We start from the raw sequence: 21,239 nt of genomic DNA on the forward strand, positions 1-21,239 counted from the left end.
ACAAGATTCAATAACAATTAAAATTTGTAAACAACATCTAAAATAGTATTTGTTTACTACTACTATTTTTAGTAGTAAAAATACAATGTAGCTTTTAGATTAATTCGTTAGGAAGCAGGGATGATTAAAAACAAATGAGCTGAGCTATTGAAATCAAAATTCAAGAAAAGAACAAAAAAGTAACTCAAAGATAAAAGAAGAAAGGATTTTAATAATGATGAGAGCAGAAATCAATGAAATGTGGAATAAAAAACAAAAATTAATAAAACCCAAGCTACTTTTAAAGATTAATAAAATATACATACTTCTAGTAAAACCAAATAAGAAAAAGAGAAAAAGAGAGAGAAGATCTAAATTAATTAAATACAGAACAAAAAATAGAGTGAAGGTGTAATGACAGACAATGGGTTAAAAAAATAAGAGTATTAGAAACAGCTCTGTGCTAGCAAATTTAAAACCTACAGGGTGGTAAGGGTGAGGGGGGTGGCAGGCGCAGTGGCTCACACCTATAATTCCAGCACTTTAGGAGGCTGAGGCTGGTAGACCACTTGAGACTAGGAGTTTGAGACCAACCTGTTCAACATGGTAGAAAAACCGTTTCTTTATTAAAAAATACAAAAAATTAGCCAGGCATGGTGGCAGGTGCCTGTAGTCCCAGCTACTCCTGAGACTGAGGCATGAGAACAGCTTGAACCTGGGAGGCAGAGGTTGCAGTGAGCCGAGATTGCACCACTGCACTCCAGTCTGGGCAACAGAGCAAGACTGTCTAAAATTAAATTAAATTAAATTAAATTAAATTAAATTAAATTAAATTAAATTAAACCTGAGGGTGAGGGGGAAACACATAACTTCCTGAGGGTGGGGGAGAGGAGAAATTGCAGAGTTGATTCACAAGAAAACAGAAAATCTGAATAAAACAGTAAAGAATAATAAAATTGAAATGGTAATTCAAAGTCCTCTAAGTCTTCCCTTTCCAAAACACCATGGGCCCTTTTGGCTTTACAGGATAGGTCCAACAGACTTTTAAAAAGTAATTTGTTACAGAAAACAAACAATATAACTTTCTAATCCTTTTTAAGAAATTAATGTAAAATTTATACACATAGGTGATAAATTACAAATAACATAATAGATATCCAATTCTAGCACTGTATTAAGCAATCAAACAGAATTCTTCTCAGAAATTCAGAAATCTTTTACCATTAGAAAATCTATCAGTATTAGTCACTAAGGTAATAGACTAGATGAGAATGATTGTATAATCCTGAAACATCTGCTAAAGTTTAACACCTATTTATGGATTTCTAAAATGTGCTCTTAGCAAACTAGGCATAGGAGAGAACTTCTTCATCATAAATGTTACATGCCAAAACTTTACACTTAATGGCCAAATCTCATATACAAAACCATTATACTAATGTGGGAAGTGTAAGTGTGTTCTGATTAAAACTGGAGTCAGAAAAGAATGCTTGCTATCATTGTTAGTATTTAATACTGAAATATTTTGATAATGGAAAGCCAGACCAATGATACAAAGAACAAAATAATTAAAAGATTATTCTAAATAATCATTGAATTATTCGCAGATAATATAATCACATGCCCAAGAAAAAACAACAGAGTAAACAAACTTTAGAACTAAGAGATTTTAGCAAAATTGCCAAAGATATTAATAGTAATAACTAATAACGTATTGACTTACTTATTACTTACTATGCACCTGATCCTATGTGCTTCACACATAGATCTTTAAATCTCCTTATCAACTCTTTTCTTTTCTTTCTTTTTTTTGGTTTTGAGATGGAGTCTCACTCTATAGTCCAGGCTGGAGTGCAGTGGTGCAGTCTCAGCTCACTGCAACCTCCACCTCCTGCATTCAAGCGATTCTCCTGTCTCAGCCTCCAGAGTAGCTAGGATTACAGGGATGTGCCCCCATGCCTGGCTAATCTTTTTTTGTTTTGTTTTGTTTTGTTTTGTTTTGTTTTGTTTTGTTTTGTTTTGTTTTAGACAAACGGTTTCTCTACCATGTTGGCCAGGCTGGTCTTGAACTCCTGACCTCAGGTGACCCGCCCACCTCAGTCTCTTGAAGTAAATATTCTTATTATCTGCACTTCACAGTCAAGGAACCTGGAGGACAGGAAGCTTAAGTGACTTGCTCAAGGCCAAACAGCCGGTTTGTGCTACAGCAGGTCTTCAGCCTAGACAGCTCTAGCTCATGAGGTCATGCCCTTAATCATGATACTGTGCTGCTACCACAACTTACAAAAATCAGTAGCTTCCCTCTACACTGGCACTATGCATTAGACATCGGAATATGATGCCATTAATAATAGCAACAAAATCACAGAATACCCAGAAATTAACCAAAATTATGTCAGTTTTCCACATAGAAAAGCTTAACACTTGAATAAAGGATACAGAAAGTAGTCCAACCAACTGAAGGACAGAGATGGCTTGAATAAATAAAGAAGCATTTCATGCTTTTCAGTGAGATGGCATATCAGTATAAAGATATGTTATCCTCAATCTGTCTTTAAATTCAATGCAATCCTAATCAAAATTCCCACTGTATTTTTCCAAAATTTTCTAAAGATACTTAAAATTCATAGGAATGAATAACAATTCACAAATAGCTAAGGAAACTTGGGAATAAAAGAGCAAAGTGTGTCTTAGTGTTTCCAAAGAGAAAAAGATATAGCAGTAAAAAGAGTATTAATTAATGCATACATAGGTAAATGGAGCAATAAGAGAAAGTAAGATAGAAACAGATCCATATTTTTATGAAAATTTCATATAGAATAGAGGCAACACCATAAACCAATGAAGAAAAGATGGACTATTGAGAAGGTTGTGCCAGGAAAATTACATCTCCATGGAGACAAATAAAACTAGATCACTAGCTAACATCATACATAAAGTTGAATTCCAGATATAGTGAACATTTAACTATAAAATTTTAATCCATAAAAATAATAATAAATAATGTAGGAGACTACTTTTTGTGCCATGATCACGAAGAAGAGAAAACCCTAAAGGCCAACAGCTTTGAAAAAATACTCAAACTCTATAGTAATCTTAAAAATGCAAAATACAATAACAGTGAAATTTTATACCCACTGCACTCGCAAAAATTATAAAGTTGGGTAGTGGCAGGTGTTGGTGGGGATGTGAGGTTATTAAACTTTTATAAACTGTAGTGTTACAGGGTTTTGGAGAACATCCAGCATTATTTAACTAAATTATGACTGATCTGGAAAATTCTGCATTTATCATGTACCTAGCATAATAAATGACATTAGACACATACCATGTGTATTCTTATCATTTTTAAACGTTGCATTTTATTTCACAGAATTACAAGTATATTATACAGTGTTCGGTGTTGTATAACAGTTGGCCTCTCACTGAAAGCCAGCTGACATTTATTCAAGCACTGAAAGACTTAAAGAAAAATAATGCCAAAGGTATGTCACCCTAAATGTTTAAACATGCACTTTACATTTGAATAATATTTAAATATTTACTAATAAATTGATTAGTCATGAAAACATCATTTTATGTTTTATTACACATTATAATTATATCATTTTATGTTTTAATACACAGAAGAATATCCTGTGACATTTCCTGTTGTGTTATTTGATTATATGTTTCAATATTTTTACCGCCTGTTTTATAAGGAAAAAAATATGATTAGTTAGATGTAATGCAAGCACATTTTGTCTAGTAAATAAAAATCACTGATTATACTTTTGAACATTTCAAAAATGTATAAGAAATTTTTCTATTTATAAAATTATATTTGCCCGTATTTGTTGAGAATATATAGCATTACATAAATATTTCACAAATTCTTCAATTCCAGAAGAATAATTTTTCTTTTTTTTTTTAAATTATACTTTAAGTTCTAGGGTACATGTGCACAACGTGCAGGTTTGTTACATATGTATACATGTGCCATGTTGGTGTGCTGCACCCATTAACTCATCATTTACATTAGGTATATCTCCTAATGCTATCCCTCCCCCCTACCCCCTCCCCATGATAGGACCCAGTGTGTGATGCTCCCCTTCCTGTGTCCAAGTGATCTCATTGTTCAATTCCCACCTATGAGTGAGACCATGCAGTATTTGGTTTTCTGTTCTTGCAATAGTTTGCTGAGAATGATGGCTTCCAGCTGCATCCATGTCCCTACAAAGGACACAACCTCATCCTTTTTTATGGCTGCATAGTATTCCATGGGGTATATGTGCCACATTTTCTTAATCCAGTCTGTCACTGATGGACATTTGGGTTGATTCCAAGTCTTTGCTATTGTGTATAGTGCCGCAATAAACATACGTGTGCATGTGTCTTTATAGCAGCATGACTTATAATCCTTTGAATATATACCCAGTAATGGAATGACTGTATCAAATGGTATTTCTACTTCTAGATCCTTGGGGAATTGCCACACTGTTTTCCACAATGGTTGAACTAGTTTACAGTCACACCAACAGTGTAAAAGTGTTCCTATTTCTCCACAACCTCTCCAGCACCTGTTGTTTCCCGATTTTTTAATGATTGCCATTCTAAATGGTGTGAGATGGTATCTCATTGTGGTTTTGATTTGCATTTCTCTGATGGCCAGTGATGATGAGCATTTTTTCCTGTGTCTGTTGGCTGTATATTTATGACAAACTCACAGCCAATATCATCCTGAATGGGCAAAAACTGGAAGCATTCTCTTTGAAAAGTGGCACAAGACAGGGATGCCCTCTCTTACCACTCCTATTCAACATAGTGTTGGAAGTTCTGTCTAGGGAAATCAGGCAAGAGAAAGAAATAAAGGTATTCAGTTAGGAAAAGAAGAAGTCAAATTGTCCCTGTTTCAGATGACATGATTGTATATTTAGAAAATCCCATCATCTCAGCCCAAAATCTCCTTAAGTTGATAAGAAACTTCAGCAAAGTCTCAGGATACAAAATCAATGTGCAAAAATCACAAGCGTTCTTATACACCAGTAACAGACAGAGAGCCAAATCATGAATGAACTCCCATTCACAATAGCTTCAAAGAGAATAAAATACCTAAGAATCCAACTTACAAGGGATGTAAAGGACCTCTTCAAGGAGAACTACAAACCACTGCTCAGTGAAATCAAAGAGGACACAAACAAATGGAAGAACATACCATGTTCATGGATAGGAAGAATCAATATTGTGAAAATGGCCATACTGCCCAAGGTAATTTATAGATTCAATGCCATACCCATTAAGCTACCAATGACTTTCTTCACAGAATTGGAAAAAACTGCTTTAAAGTTCATGTGGAATCAAAAAAGACCCCACATTGCCAAGACAATCCTAAGTCAAAAGAACAAAGCTGGAGGCATCACGCTGCCTGACTTCAAACTATACTACAAGGCTATAGTAACCAAAACAGCATGGTACTGGTACCAAAACAGAGATATAGACCAATGGAACAGAACAGAGCCCTCAGAAATAATACCACACTTCTACAACCATCTGATCTTTGACAAACCTGACAAAAATAAGAAATGGGGAAAGGATTCCCTCTTTAATAAATGATACTGGGAAAATTGGCTAGCCATAAGTAGAAAGCTGAAACTGGATCCTTTCCTTACTCCTTATACAAAAATTAATTCAAGATGGATTAGAGACTTAAATGTTAGACCTAAAACCATAAAAACCCTAGAAGAAAACCTAGGTAATACCATTCAGGACATACGCATGAACAAGGACTTCATGTCTAAAACACCAAAAGCAATGGCAACAAAACACAATTTGAGAAATGGGATCTAATTAAACTAAAGAGCTTCTGCACAGCAAAAGAAACTAACACCAGAGTGAACAGGCACCCTACAGAATGGGAGAAAATTTTTGCAATCTACTCACCGACAAAGGGCTAATATCCAGAACCTACAAAGAACTCAATCAAATTTACAAGAAAAAAACAAACAACCCCATCAAAAAGTGGGCAAAGGATATGAACAGACACTTCTCAAAAGAAGACATTCATACAGCCAAGAATAATTTTTCTAGTGAAAGAGTACTCTGGTTTATTTTTTCAAAATATAAACTACTCTCAATATTCCTGGCCAGGAAGCTTATTGCTTTCAAAAAAGAGAATCAAAAGGCAATCTCCAACAGCCTGTATCTGTAAGCTTTGTAGCCTATTGGGCAATCTAATAATTGAATCTGAAAGAATGTGTATTTTCTATTTATGTTCTTTTTCAAATTTAAGCGAGATTGCCTTACCATAAAAATAATATATGCATGTTATTTTTAAAATAAAATAAACCCATGCAATACAAAAGGGCATAACATAAAATGTAAAAGCCTCCATTTCTTCCTGGGCCCCATTAACCTGAGTTCAAACACTTGAGGGTAGCCACCACCAAAGCGGGCTTTGTCATCATTCAGAATTTCTAGTGTACATACAACACACTTAGGATAAGACATAAACTCTTAGTCCTTTTCGTCCTCGAAAAAGTAGTAATTTTTATCTATTATTTATATTCCTCTATTAGAATGCAAGCCCCTGAAGACTGAGTTTTGTCCATTTTTGCCTGTTTCGTCCCTTGCACTATCCCTAGTTAGATCCCATACGCACAGTAAGCACCCCACAATATTAGCTGAATGAGTAAATGAAAGGATACACATAAGCTACTCCTATTATTATTACCCTTATTTATTAATTGCCAACAACTCTGTTCAGGTGTTTGCTTGCTTCTATTATCTGCCTGGACCTGATCAAGAAAGAGCTTAAAGAGGTTTGTGTGTATAGAAGTTAAGAGAAAACTGTTATTGCTAGGCTTACTTTATTAGAAGGTATAGATTCTATTATGTGTCTTAAAATTCAAAGAAAAGCTATAAAAATATGTGATACCAAGAGTTCCCATTTCCACTCAAATGTATTGAGTTTGCTTCCATAGCAACGCATCACAAGCAGCATCACATTGTGTGGCCTCCTCTGAGGTTGCTCTCTCATTGGGCAGGGATGTGTTCTTCCTTGATCTCATCATTGCATCTCTAGCACCAGCGGGAGATGTCAATAAGTGTTTATTGAATGAATGCATGAACATGCCACACCAGCGACCTCAGGTATGTGTAAATCCTAATGGCATCCTGGCCTGCTATGTGGGCAAGATTCTGAAGCTGTGTTCAGGCTCAACGAGGAAGTTTTGTGATCTTTTATCAATGTTCCACATAGACACAGGAAGAGAAAGTGGTAGCACAGGAGCCACAGAGTCGCCGCCTCTTTGCTGTTCATGTGTGTTATGCGGATAACTCCAGAGCAGACGCTGGGGTGGTTCGAACATTGTTTTCTGAACAAGTGGCTGTGCTACTGCTCCATAGTGTTATACATAAAAACACTTTCGCGCATTCCCTGGATAGTCACGGAATATGAATTTTGCCAAAACATCTGCCCATTCTACTTCAGCCTCCCCTCCTAAAGCCAACAGCCCCACAGCCCAGCACACTGAGAATGTCTGAAGTAGCAGACATGGCTTCGATCTCATATTCTTGCCTACTAGAAGAGAACACAATTATTCTGTGAGTAAATGTCATATGGAAGCTGAAAATTCCTTGCAGGCCACGTCTCAAGCTGAATACGCCCGAAAACGCCCGTTGATTCCCTTGTTGTGGTTGCACAGGCAGTTGGCTGTGGCAATCACTTCCTTGCAGCTTGCTCCCTGAGGCTGTGTTTCCGGCCCAATTCCCTTTTCTGGGTCTTCAGCTGTGAAGGTTTCCTGGACCCACCTAACGTTGCCTAACCCCGTGTTATGGATTATCTACTGCTCTGAATTTGAGCCCTTTGATTATTTTGCAACTGACCACCCGCATCCACCAAGTTCTAATGGAAAATAAATGAAAAAAAAAAATCTATCAGTTGTTTATGTTTATTTCTCTTTGCATGTTACCGTGTTCTCTTTCTCTATATGTTTTTTTCCCTTCAGGTTGCCACTTTTGCTCTCACTTAAAGTAACCATTACCCTATCCCTACTTCCCCTGTGGTTCAAAGCAAAATCTGTTAGCTCGTACTGTGCCCCTGCCCCTGGCCCGCACCAAATTCTCTCTCTCCTTTTTCTCTATCAATTAACAGAAACCTGTTTGAAATAATGGATGGTACAAATCATGTGGTAATTTTGTGTTCCCCTGCTGCAAAGAAGTAGATAGAGTATATACCTAATACCAGTGGAATTAAATATTTTATGCTCAAGATTTAAGTGCAAGTAAAATATCCACAATTATAGAAATGAAAGAATAAAGAAACAGCACAGTTTTGTGTGAGCTTGTGTGTTCACCAAAGCTCTTCTCATTTCCACTTTGTTCTTCAAGGATAATTTATAGGACTGGTAGATTTTACATTACATTTCTGAGAATTAAGAATTTCAATGGATCAGAGAATGACAGTCAGTTTTGATTTATTTTGTTTTGCTTTTGTTTTGAACAGTGTGGGCTTTTTCATGAGTTGCCTGTAACTCTTTATAATTCTGATTTCTATATTATAATAGTGTGTTACACCTGTCTCAATAAGCTCAAAATAGTCATGCTACTGTTGTTTAGAGTAATTATAAATTATAAACCTAGATCCATATGACAGAAAACAAATAATCTCATCATAAATCATAAAAGGAAAAATACAGAACAACCTTGCTGAATTCAGTTGAAGATCTTGCTCACAAAGAAAATCTGTTTCTGAATAATGGTTAAACGAGATTCATAAAAATGTGCAATCATAAGGAGGAGGTATTTGTGAAAAAGTTTTAAGCTTTTCAGGGAACAATAGCATCCTATAGTACAATGTTATTGACTAGAATTGCTTTCTTCCAATTCTTTAAAGTAAAGTGATGTCTAATATGGCGCAAAAGAAAAATATCTCAAAATACTCTTAAATTTAGTTAAATATATATATCATATTTATTATATATATACCACACACCTGGTTGTTGGCACAGCTAGGAATTCTAATGGAAATTAAATTCCATCAAGGGCATTTGAATGGGGAAAATAATAATATACAGTAGTACTGCTTTCATATCTTTACTTGTGTCTCTGATAGAGGGCTGTATTATGTTTTTTCTATATTAATATGTAATTATATAATATATAATAAATATAATATATATATTTATTATATATTTATTATATCATATGAAATATATTTGACTAAATGTATTTATTATATATAAAACATATATATACATAATTTAAATATCTTCGTATATTTTCTGTGATAATTAGAAATTTGGCTTCAGTACTTATATGTTGAGTGTGTTATGTAAAATTTTATAAATTTGGGATATTTAGGAAAATAAAAGAAATGACACTTTGAAATGTGTGGAGGAAGAGAGCACTTACTGGGCATCACATGTGCCTAAAGAGGGACTGATTCCTGCCAGAGAACACAACACGAGGGACAGAGCAGCAAGGAGAGCTATCTGCACGTAGCTCACTATTCAAGGCCATTCCCGTTTCCTTCTACATCAGGAATGGTGGGGAAGAGAGATTCAGAAATGTTTCCTCTCACTTTAGATCACAGAAATTCATAATTATTAATATTAAGACTTCATAATGTTAGACATTAGTGACCCTAAATTACCACCTCTCTTCAAAAATACGTAAGTGGGTAGAAGAAGAAAAAGCATACACACAGAAAAAAATAAAGATCATACATACCAATACATTAAAGTAGTTAGTTCTGGGTGTTGAAAATATTTGTAATTTTACTTTATCACTTGTATTTTAATATCTAAAAACAAGTTTTAATGAAAAATAGGTAAATGGGAAGTTTTAAATGAGCACATACAATTTTAATCAGGAAAAATATGGTACTTTTAAATTTTATAAATAAGAAAATTCTGGAGAGATCTAGAAGTTTAATTATTCTAATTATAATTGCTTGAGTGCTATTATGTCCATCTTACTCTACTTAGTAGTTTTCACTCATTCTTCTCAATTCTCACAAAATCTCTTGGAAGTAGTTATTACCATCCCAGTTTTATAGATGAAGAAATGAGCCTTAGATGCTATGAATAATTTGCCTAAGTTTGCATAGCTAGGAAGGAGCAGAGTGAAAGTTCTAACATAAGACTGATTTACTCCAAAGCCCAGAATCTTCCACTGTATTATGTAAGCTTTTTAGATACTCTAACAAGTGGTATTATCATAATAGTACTGGTGGTAGTGGTGATACTGATGGTACCGGTAGTAACTGCTAACATTTATGTCCAAGAAGGGCTTTACATATATTGACCCAATTAATCTTCCCAATAAACTTATGCAGTAGGTGTTATTACTACAGCATTGTCGTTTTACAGATGAGGGAACTGGGATACAGACAGTTTAAGAAACTTGCCCCCCGTCACACAGTTAGTGGCTGGTACAGCTAAGAATCTAATGGAAATTAAATTCCATCTAAGGCTTTGAATGGAGAAAAATAACATTATACAATAGTACTGGTTTCATATCTTTATGATGTCTCTGAGAGATGTCTTTATCTATATTACTTTAGTGAGCACAAAAGTAATATAAAGACATCTATCAGATATATATGACCCATATTATGTTTTTCCCTACATTAATGGGTAACTATTAACATTCTAGTGGAAAACTAGATAAAAACATTAATATCTGAAATGAACATAGTAGTTTAATTCATGAAATAGAGTAATGTAAATATGTAGAATTGGATAATGGTGCAAAATTAATAATGTGAATGAACACGCAACAAAATGGTATTATCATTATTATGTATTCCAAAGAAAAAATAAGTCTTCAGAAATAATTACATTTTCTTTCCTGATATCACATTTGAAAATTTTATGTGTGAATGTCCAGCTGCTAAAATCAAATTACACTTTGGATTACATAGTATGTTTGTTACTGAAAAGCAGCAAAGAAATTCAGGGTTAAATTGTATTTAAAATGAAGTAGGAAAATTTTCTATTTGAAAGAATATTTTGTCAGGCAACCTTCTTGAAAGTCAAGCAGCTTTCAAATTCAGAATATTTAAGTCTTTAATGTCATGTTTATAAATATTTAGTCAATTTGATTAAAGCATGTCAATATGTCAGCTGCTATGTATCAATTATATATACAACTCAAAATCTCCCCGCTCTAATTTGAAGTGTATGATATATTTCACACATCAGTTACTGCATACATAGAAAAATTCAGTTACTAATGTCTTTAATTTATCCACTTAGCTTACTTTGGTTTTTTTGCAACCTCCTCCTCCTGGCTGAAGGGATTCTTATGCCTCACCCTCCCAAGTAGCTAGGATTACAGATGTGCACCACCATGCCTGGCTAATTTTTGTATTTTCAGTAGAGGTGGGGTTTCACCGTGTTGGCCAGGCTAATCTCAAATTCCTGGTCTCAAGCAATCCAGTCGCCCTGGCCTCACCAAATTGCTGGGATTATAGGCATGAGCCACCATGCTCAGCCAGCTTACTTTTAAAATATAAAACTCTGTATCAAGAAGAAATTGGTTAAGGGTTTTCTGTTGTTGTTTTTTATTAGTACACTGATGACCTAAGTTAAGTTTGATATTCATCCTGAAGTCAATGTTGCCCCACTTACTTATTTAAACCCAACATTTAATTTATATGAAAAATACAATATATAATTTATTTTCAAAATTTCATGTTTTTGTAACCCATGATAAGAAAGAATAAGACCTGAAATACGGCTATGTACAACTTAGGATATTTCTATTATAAATGTTTAGAAAGCTTGGTCTGTGGTTAACATGCGGCAACAGTGCCACCTTTAGTATATTTTAATATCTAAGTTTTGGTAAAAATTGCTTACTGAGATGGTTCATGGTCACTTAAGACAATAGAAGGCTAGAGAACCTTGAGCAGATAGTACTTAGTGATGTCACCTGCCTTCATGTATAATTAATGGTGTTGTGATTTTAAATTCCTTTTGCCAATATGTTACATTTTTGTGTTGCTGGCCTGGGTCTTTGAAGTTGTAATCTATTTGTCAAAACAAATATGAACTTGTCATTCTCAAAAATATTTGGTTTCAAGTCTCATTCAATTTTATTAGCAGTATTATGACACTATTCCTTTAACTGTAATTAATATTGTACTGTTATTAATTTGTCACAATGAATGCATGGTGCAGTCAATTCAAGGTCTTTGAGGAAACCAAACATTATTAAATACATGTTATATGTATATTATTTATATATATAGACTTTTCTATTTATATTTATCAAGTATGACTGTACTAGATAAATGTATACTTTGTTCTAAACAAGTATTCTAGCTTAGAAATATGTAAATTTTCAAATTCCAACCAGATTTTACTTCTGAGATATAAACCTAAGCACTCACTTTTAATCATAAAAACAAAACCGAATTTTTACAACTTTTATATGTTTTGTTATCCACTGAAGATTTCCGTCTACTGTGTTCTGGATATATGCAGGATACTGTAAGAGGAGACCTAAAGGCATAATGTTAATGGCCTTTAGAGTTTATTTCATCAACAAGTACTCCCTGAGCACTTCCTCTCTTCCAGGGGTATATTAATTTATTCCAATGGTCATTTCCTCTAGAGGTCTTCTGATTACATAAATATGCAATGTGAAGTAACATATTTCATAATTCTCGGATTAGTAGAATGGTTTTTTCTTGCATCTTACTGCTATATGTACTCCCAACACATACATATTTCCTGTAAAGCTTTACGTGCTAAAGTTAAACAATCTGATAATGAGTGTATATTATTAGTTCAACATCATACTAGATGAAATTAGGAATTTAAAACGAGGCATATAATGATGTTCTGGCCTTCAAAGAACTTAAAATTTATGTGAGAAAAGGTAACCCTAAATAATGCCATTAAAAATTTTGGAAATTATTTTATTCTACATATTAAGAATGTAAAGAAGAAGGATGACACATGCCGCTGTGTGCCTGACACTTTAGTAGGTACTTTGTGTATGTAAAATTTAATATTATATATGTTAACTTTGGTGGAATCAAATACACCTAAATGTATTACTCAAACACTGAAAACTATGTGTAGTAAGACAAGAAAGCCCCAGAAATGCTTCATGGGGCAGCTTGAGATTCAATTTCAACTGACATTTGTTAAGCATTTAAAAAACCCAGTGGGTGTATGATACCAGATATGATCCTATTTTAAATGCTCTATATTGATTATTTTAAGCTCTCTGGGTATGGTGCTAGTATCTCCATTACACAGAGAAGGAAACTTAGAGTCAAAGGATGGAACAAACCTACAAAAGTTAACCTATTTAGCAGCTGAACCAGAATTCACCTCCAGGTCATTTGACTATTGGACCAAAGGATTTTCCCCACAGCAAGACTTCTCAGCAGCTGGGATTGTCAGCAGAAGGGCAAGTTTCCACTCTTATAGAGTTCTCACAGTACCTTTGCAGTCTGGTAGGGTGGTCTGTCCCCCAGTTTGAAAGTAGCTAATAACTGGGCACCAAGCAATGTATAAATATGGGCTATTAACAATTACTATTTTACACTGCTCATGGGGTGACTTACGAGACTGCAGTTTTGAAAGGGACTGACAGGTTCTTTGAACTTGTATTTGAATACATATTCAACTCTTATCAGTTGAGAGACTTGAGTAAATTATACAACTTCTCTGAATATAGCCTGCTGGGATGCTTGAGACTTAAAAGAGAAAGAAACACAGTAAAGATTGAATAAATATTATTTAAATAATAAATAAATACATTATTTAAATATTTTCCCCTCACCACTTCCATATTAAATTGTTAGAAAATGTTAATAAAGCATAAGGCTCATGTCCTTCATGTTGGGGAAAGGTAATTATACTTTTCTAAAAGTAAACCAGTGGTTCTCAAAGTGTGATCCTTGGATCAGCTGCCTCAGCACCATCTGGAAACTTGTGAAAAATGTACATTTTGAGGCCCTATCACAGACCTAGCAAATCAGAAACTTTAGTGTTGGTGCCCAGAAATCTGTTCTATGGTAAGCCCTTCAAGTGATTCTGACACAGGCTAAAGTTTGAGAAGTGCTCTTGTAAGGGTACCTTCGGCTTCTTTGAACCTTGTCATTGGCATGCTTCCCTTCAGCCCATCTCTTTGTAGCACTTCTCTGACAAAAGGGAAAAATGTACAGACTTCTTAAAGCAGTGTTTCTCAAAGTACAACCTACAGGCCACTTGTATCAGAATCACGCGAGGTAAATTTTAAACTGTAGATTTCTGTGCCCCTCACTGGACTACAGAGTTGGAATCTCTGAGGGGTGGACCTCAAGGTGTGCATTTTACAGGTTATCTGTATGATTTCTACACTCACCAACATTGTGAATTGTTGTGTTACAATAAGCAAAGCATTAGCAGCAATATTTTGTGACAACAAACATAGCATTATTAGATACAGACTTGTCTGGCAGCACAAAGTGAAAATAATGAGTTATTCTAGCTCAGTTTTTATGAGATTGTCTTATCTAAAAATGGGCCACAAAGAGAGCTCTAAAATTCTGTTAATCCCGCACTCTATTGGCATTGAGAGTTCTAGGACCTGGATTTTCTTGGGACCAGAAGCTGAGGTGGTAGCTGTGGCCAGTGAGGATGGTTGAAGACTGGTTACCTCATATTTGGGTTAGGATCTGAGGAGACTGAAAAGAAGCAGCACTGAGTTTGCTTTTCTGTGAAGGCAGTGTTTCTGCCACCCCAAAGTTTATGGCTGACAAAAGATGTAAAAGAATGTAAGAGAAAAAGTGTTCTCTGTAGCCTCTCCTACTTTCTATCTTGGGTTTCTGAGAAAAGTTGATTTTACTATGTGCTTTTTATAAAAATCTTTGTTTTTCTTTCTTTTTTTCTTCTTCTCTGATGTTGTTTCTAAATCTCTAATTTTAAGCCTTATCCCTTTCTCTCATTTAGATAACCTTATTCGCTTTCTGTTAACTTTTTACTCACTTTTAAATCAGTCAATATTCATTTTTCCTACCCATCACAAGCAAGAGCTGAACTGCTTAGAATGTAATCTCACCTTCCTCCACGGAGTGCTCTGTAATTCTATGCACTTGTGACAAGGCCTCCAGGCTATATGAATTTTTCCACTGTTCCAAGACCCTATCTCAGAAAAACAGCATGCACAGATCCTCAGAAGGTTTAGATAGAAAATAAATCCTGGAGAATGTCAGTGAAAATGGCAGGGTAACAACTCCAAAAATTAGTAACTCCATAAAAGCAATGAAAAACCTGGCAAAAAATTATGACAGTCAACTTCTTCAGAACTCTGGAAGCTTACAAAAGTCTGCAACAACTGAGGATTGTTTGTTCAAGGAAAAAACAGTTGGATTTCTGTAAGAGTAGGAAACTTTATGACATTTTAACTTGTCCCATTCCTCAGCTCAGCAGTAGCTTTGGAAAAACAACAACAACAACAAAAAAAAAAAAAAAAAAAAAAAAAACCAGCCAATATTCCTGGCACATATTGGCAGATACCAGAAGAAGTAAAATGGAGTTGGATTTATTTCAAGGTCTTATTCCCGAAGACTTGTCATTGTTTGACTTGTGTGATAATTTCCTGGAAGACTGCACTTACAAAGCTGAATGAAAACTACTGATTGTGCAGAGCTTTCTCCACAAAATGATAGATAAGTCTGAGATTATGCAGTCTGAGGATATAGAATGAAGAAAAAGGAAGAGATCTTCAGAGACTTGTGGGACACCATCACACACACCAGCATATACATAATGGGAACTCCAGAAGGAGAAGAAAAAGAGAAAGCAGCAGAAAGTCTATTTGAACTAATAATGGCTGAAAATGTCCAGATTTGATGGGAAACATTAATTGGCACATTCAAGAAGTTAAACAAACTCCAAATGGGACAAATTCAAAGAGACCCAGAACTAGACACCTCATAATTAAACTCTCTAAAGAGAAAGACAAGGAATCTCAAAAGCAGAAAGGGAAAAGTGGCTCATCACATACAAGGGATTCTAAATAACATTAACAGCAAATTTTTACATCAACATCTAGAGAGACCAGAAGCCAGTGAGAAGGCATATTCAAAGAACTGCAAATAAAATTATCAGCCAAGAATATTCTATCCGGAAAAGCTGTTCTTCAAAAATAAAGAAGAAATTAAGATATCCCAGGAAAACAACTGAAAATATTTTTCAATTTGTTTAGAAAACAAACCTAAGCAGTTTGTTTTGAAAACAAACCTGCCCTACAAAAGTACTAGAGGAAGGTCTTCCAGCTCCAAAAAAAAAAAAAAAAAAGACACTAAAGACACTAGGCAGTAACTTGAATCTACATGAAGAAATAAAGTGCACCAGTAAAACTACATAGATAAATATGAAAGTCGATGTAAATGTGTTTTTTTCCTTATAACTTTTTGTATTCTCCTATCTGATTTAAAAGAAAACAGCTTAAAGCAATGATCATAAGTCTGTGTTGATGGCTCAATATGTGTAAAGATGAAATTTGTAATAACAACATAAAAGGAGACAAAAATATGTGAACAAAGTTTTTGTACACTATTGAAATTAAATTGGTATTAATTCAAACTAGATTATTATAAATTAAGATTTTAATTATAATCCCCAAGCAACCACTAAGAAACTAACCCCAAAATCTATACAAACAAACAAAAAACAAAGGAATTAAAATGGTACAGCAGTAAACAGTAGTGGAGGAATTGAGAAATAAAAAATGACAAGGTGTAGTGTGTAAGAAATAATAAAAAGACAGACATAAGTCCTATCTTATTAATAATTATTTTAAATGTAAGTTAAATAAACTCTCAAGTTAAAAGGCAGAGAATGGCTGAATGGCCAACAAACACATCGCCTAATTATATGCTCTCTGTAAACAACATGCTTCAGTTTCAAAAATGCAAATAGTTTGAGAGCAAAAATATGGAAAAATCAATACCATAAAAAGAATAGCCAGAAGAGACCTGGAGTGGCTATACTAATACCAGACAAAATAGGGTCTAAAATGAAAAATGATAATAGAGACAAAAAAGGATACTTTAAAATAGTAAAAGAGTACTTCATCAAGCAATATAGCAATTATAAACATACATAAACCTAACAACAGAATTCAAAATATTTACATGAAGCAAAAACTGACAGAATTGAAAGAAGAAATAGACAATTCAATAATAATAGTTGTAAACTTTAATACCCCAATTTTAATAATAAGTAGACAAACTAAACAGAAAATTAGCAAGGAAATAGAAGGCTTGAAGAACTCTGGAAACTAATTTGACCTAACAGATACCTATAGAATACTCCACTCAACAACAGCAGAATACACATTCTTCTCAAGGGCACATGGAACATTCTGCAATATAGACCATATATAAATCAATAAATCAAGTCTAAATAAAAGTAAAACTATAGAAATCATACAAATATATTTTCTGGTCACAATTGAAAGGAAGTAGAAAGCAATAAGAAATAAATTGGAGAATTTCACAAATATGTGAAAATTAGACATCATACTCTCTTAACCAATGGATCAGAGAAGAAATCACAAGAGAAATTAAGAAATTCTTAGAAATAAATTTTTAAAAACACCAGAGGATGCAGTAAAAGTAGTGTTGAGAGAAATATATAGCTACAAATGCTTGTATTACAAAGACGTAAGATCACAAATCAGCAACTTATCTTCCATCTTAAAAAACTAGAAAACTAGAAAAAGAAAAGATAACTGTGTCTAAACCAATCAGAGGTAAGGGAATAATAAAGATTAGAGCAGAGGTAAATGAATTCCATATTGTATTACAAGTACTAGCTAACACATTTATGCAATAAATGAAATAAATGGCATCTGTATTGGAAATAAATTGTATAGTGGTGATGGTTACACAGTCTTATAAATGTACCAAAGCCCACGGGTTTGTCCACATCAATGGTGAGTGTATGGTATATGAATTATATGTAGATTTTATGAAAAGGAGTCAGACTTTTATAAAAATCTGTGTGCTTAAAAAAGTACAAATCTATTAGCTTAACCATGTTTCCCTGAGTTGATTTCCTTGTGTCCTGTGAAACTATTTTATTGTTATATTATGACTCATCATTTTTTATTTTTATGTCTCTCTAGCTTATGGTGAAAGACATGAGGAGTTAATTACCTTAGGAAGCCCAGACTCCCACACTATTAGTGAGGGACAAAAATCTTCAGTAACTTCCAAAATAACAAGGAAAGGCAAAGAAAAGTCTTCTGAGAAAGAAAAGACAGCCAAAGAAAAACAAGCACCTCGTTTTGAGCCTCAGGTGGGTGTGGAGTTTTTTGTTGTTTTTTTTTTGTTTTGTTTTTGTTTTTTTTTTCTTGAGTTACTTAATGATTTTAGGTTCATTGGATTCTTATTTGCCTATCTCATCTGAACACAAAAATGTGAAACATCCTTTCTCCCTGATTCCAGAAACCATCTAGACACCTTGAGGACATTCCTTGGACACCTTCCCCAAGCTCCCTTTTCTAGTTCAGTATCAAAAACCATCACTTAAACCTTTAGTATGTAGAACAGCCTTCATGGCACTTGGGTTTCTAAGATAAATATGATTCAGTACCAACCCTAAAAGAATTCACAGTCTAATAATGGAGGAGACTGAAGGTAAACTGAGAATTATAATGTTGAATGTTGTATGTGCAGTGGTAGAAAGGATAGGTTCTAATACAGCCTCTTCCAGGAGGAACTGAGTTCTGAACCAAGTTAATAAGTAAAGACATGATGAGGCGAAAACTCAGTCTGGTTTTTTGAAGCACTGAAGTATGAGAGATGAGGCTGGAGGGGTCAGTAAGGGTCAGCTGGAAAAGGGCATTAAAGCTTCATTGGAAGGCTGGGACTCTATACACAGTCCAGAGGTTATGAGTCTAAACTCCTTCAGGGCCAGTTAGAAAATTCCAAAGATTAGGAGTAAGGAAGAGGATGTGGATGGCAAACTTGAGGAATGCAAGCACAGGCCTGAAGATTTTCAAGTTATCTAAAAACAGTGCACTCTAAACAAAATACCTATGAGTACAAAATCTTCCCACCATTTATGCCTAGGTTAAGCAGGACTGGAACTTGGGGTATTTAAGAAACACATTAACATGATCAGATTTACATTTCAGATACCCTCGTGGCTTTTAAGGGTGTGGACTTAAAGGAGAAAAGACTGCAGAGGAAGAGAATTCAAGAAAATACTTCAGTAATCTAAGCAAAAGAGTGCAAAGTGTGTCAGGAACAGGAAAAAAGAAAGGAAGGATGGGACAGATCAAGAACTATCTAGAAAACAGAAGGTGGGGTGCAGTTATTAATCCAAAGTGGGTGTTAAAGAACAAGAAGGAGTTTCCAGTAGGAAACTCTCAGGTTTCCAGCAGGACTAGCTAAGTAAGATGTCAATACCTTTAGGAAGATAGACAATAAAGGAAAATTAACAAATAAGAAGAGATGATGACTTGTTGTTTCAGACTCCAGGAATGGTTCCTAAAGATTTCAAAGATTTTATCTCTTAGCTGAAGTCTACCCTGAAGTAAATAAGATTAACCCAATCCATAGATTCCTACAAGAAGACCTCCCTTAGTACCTTCACAGTGCTCCCTTTCCTAATCAAATCTTGATCCCAGAAAAATCTCTGATAAATTCATCTATTAAGAAATTTAAAAAATAATAAAAGCTAATGTACCCTGTGTTAAAAGGAGGAAATAAAATAATTTCAAATTGTGAAAGTCAATTCTCACCAGAATATTAGGGAAATATTGTAGAAAGCAAGGTCATTTTGGTAACACTGAAATCAAACTGCAGGTGGAAACTGTATTCAGTGGTTATATCAATCCACTCTTCCCAACTGCATTATTTATCAGTGATAATTGACATAGTCTCGACCTTATGTAAATTTCTATGTAACCACATTCGTTTCAAGCCTCTGTTCCCAGCCTATGGTCCATTCCATGCAGGTGATCCCATGAGACATTAAAATGTTGTTAATTTTCATAACGACTATATAGCAAGTATATACAGACCTGGAAATGATCAACTATCCTGCTCTCATTTTTGTGAAGAGATGCTATGAGTGAACATAATTACAATTTATAAATTAGTGTGTACAGTTTTTAAGTAAAATTTGCATACATGAGATGCACAAATCACAGTTGTAACATTCAGTGAGTTTTGATCAATGTATTCACCATGTAATCCATGCCCCTATCAAGATATAAATTATAGATTATTTCCATAAGCTCAGGAATTATCTCAAACTTCTTTGCATTCCATTTTCTAATTCTCACACCTCATCTCCTGGTAACAACTGATCTTTCAGTCACCATAGATTAGTCTTGCCTAAATTGCTCTAGAATTTTATACAAATGACATACAAGATGATGTACCCTTTTGTGCTTAACTTCTTTATCAAAGTATAATATCTGTCTGTGGTGTATATCAGTAGTTTATTACTTTTTAATATTAAGCAGAACCCAATTATATGACTATATTACAATTTGTTTATCCATTCCTTGATTGATAGACATATCTGTTGGCTTTTTGTGTGTATTATGAATAAGACTGCAATGAACATTTTTGTACAAGTCTTTTGTGAATATATGTTTTCATTTATCTCCAGGAAATACCTAATAGTGAAATTATGTATCATAAGGTAAAATATAGACCCTTTTGAAAGGAGGAAAGCATGCAACACACAGGTTTTTATTTTACTTTGTCAGATATCCACTGTTCACCCTCAACAAGAAGACCCAAATAAGCCCTACTGGATTTTGAGGTTGGTCACTGAACACAGTGAATCAGAATTATTTGAAGTGAAAAAGGATACAGAACGAGCAGATGAAATCCGAGCCATGAAACAAGCATGGGAGACAACTGAGCCAGGAAGAGCAATCAAGGTCATCTGACTTCAAAAAGCTGTCACCTTTTACTTTTCCTCCTTAGGCAGGCTCTGAAAAAAATAGTCATGCTGATAAAAACCACATAGCCTGTCCTTTAGTAATGGTATCTGAAATTTTATCAGATAGACATTGAATAACCACATTGTAAAATGTTACCCTCCTGATTACCCAAAGGACTTGCAAAAACAAAGCACATGGTGGTACCAATTATATGCCCACACTATGGGTTACCTCATTCTTTCACATAGCCCTGGCTATCTGCATGTCTGCTCTTAACACCCCCAAGTAAGAAAGCATTCAAATGTTTAATATGTGCTTTACTACACTTTGCACAGCCTTAGATGGATTAAAAACCATGCGCT

At 34.5% G+C, this 21,239-nt stretch overlaps 1 protein-coding gene across 1 annotated transcript in view; it reads left to right on the forward strand.

Annotated features, from left to right (window-relative positions):
- The window catches only part of ADGB (androglobin), a 246,686-nt gene that overhangs the window by 187,716 nt on the left and 37,731 nt on the right, over positions 1-21,239 (forward strand). The window contains exons 29-31 of the mRNA XM_030929016.1: positions 3,353-3,464; positions 18,097-18,269; positions 20,698-20,874. Coding sequence (XP_030784876.1) covers positions 3,353-3,464; positions 18,097-18,269; positions 20,698-20,874 — 462 coding nt within the window. The remainder of the gene's footprint in view (positions 1-3,352; positions 3,465-18,096; positions 18,270-20,697; positions 20,875-21,239) is intronic.

Source organism: Rhinopithecus roxellana, chromosome 4 (genome assembly GCF_007565055.1).
Source record: "Rhinopithecus roxellana isolate Shanxi Qingling chromosome 4, ASM756505v1, whole genome shotgun sequence".
NCBI classification, from domain to species: Eukaryota; Metazoa; Chordata; class Mammalia; order Primates; family Cercopithecidae; genus Rhinopithecus; species Rhinopithecus roxellana.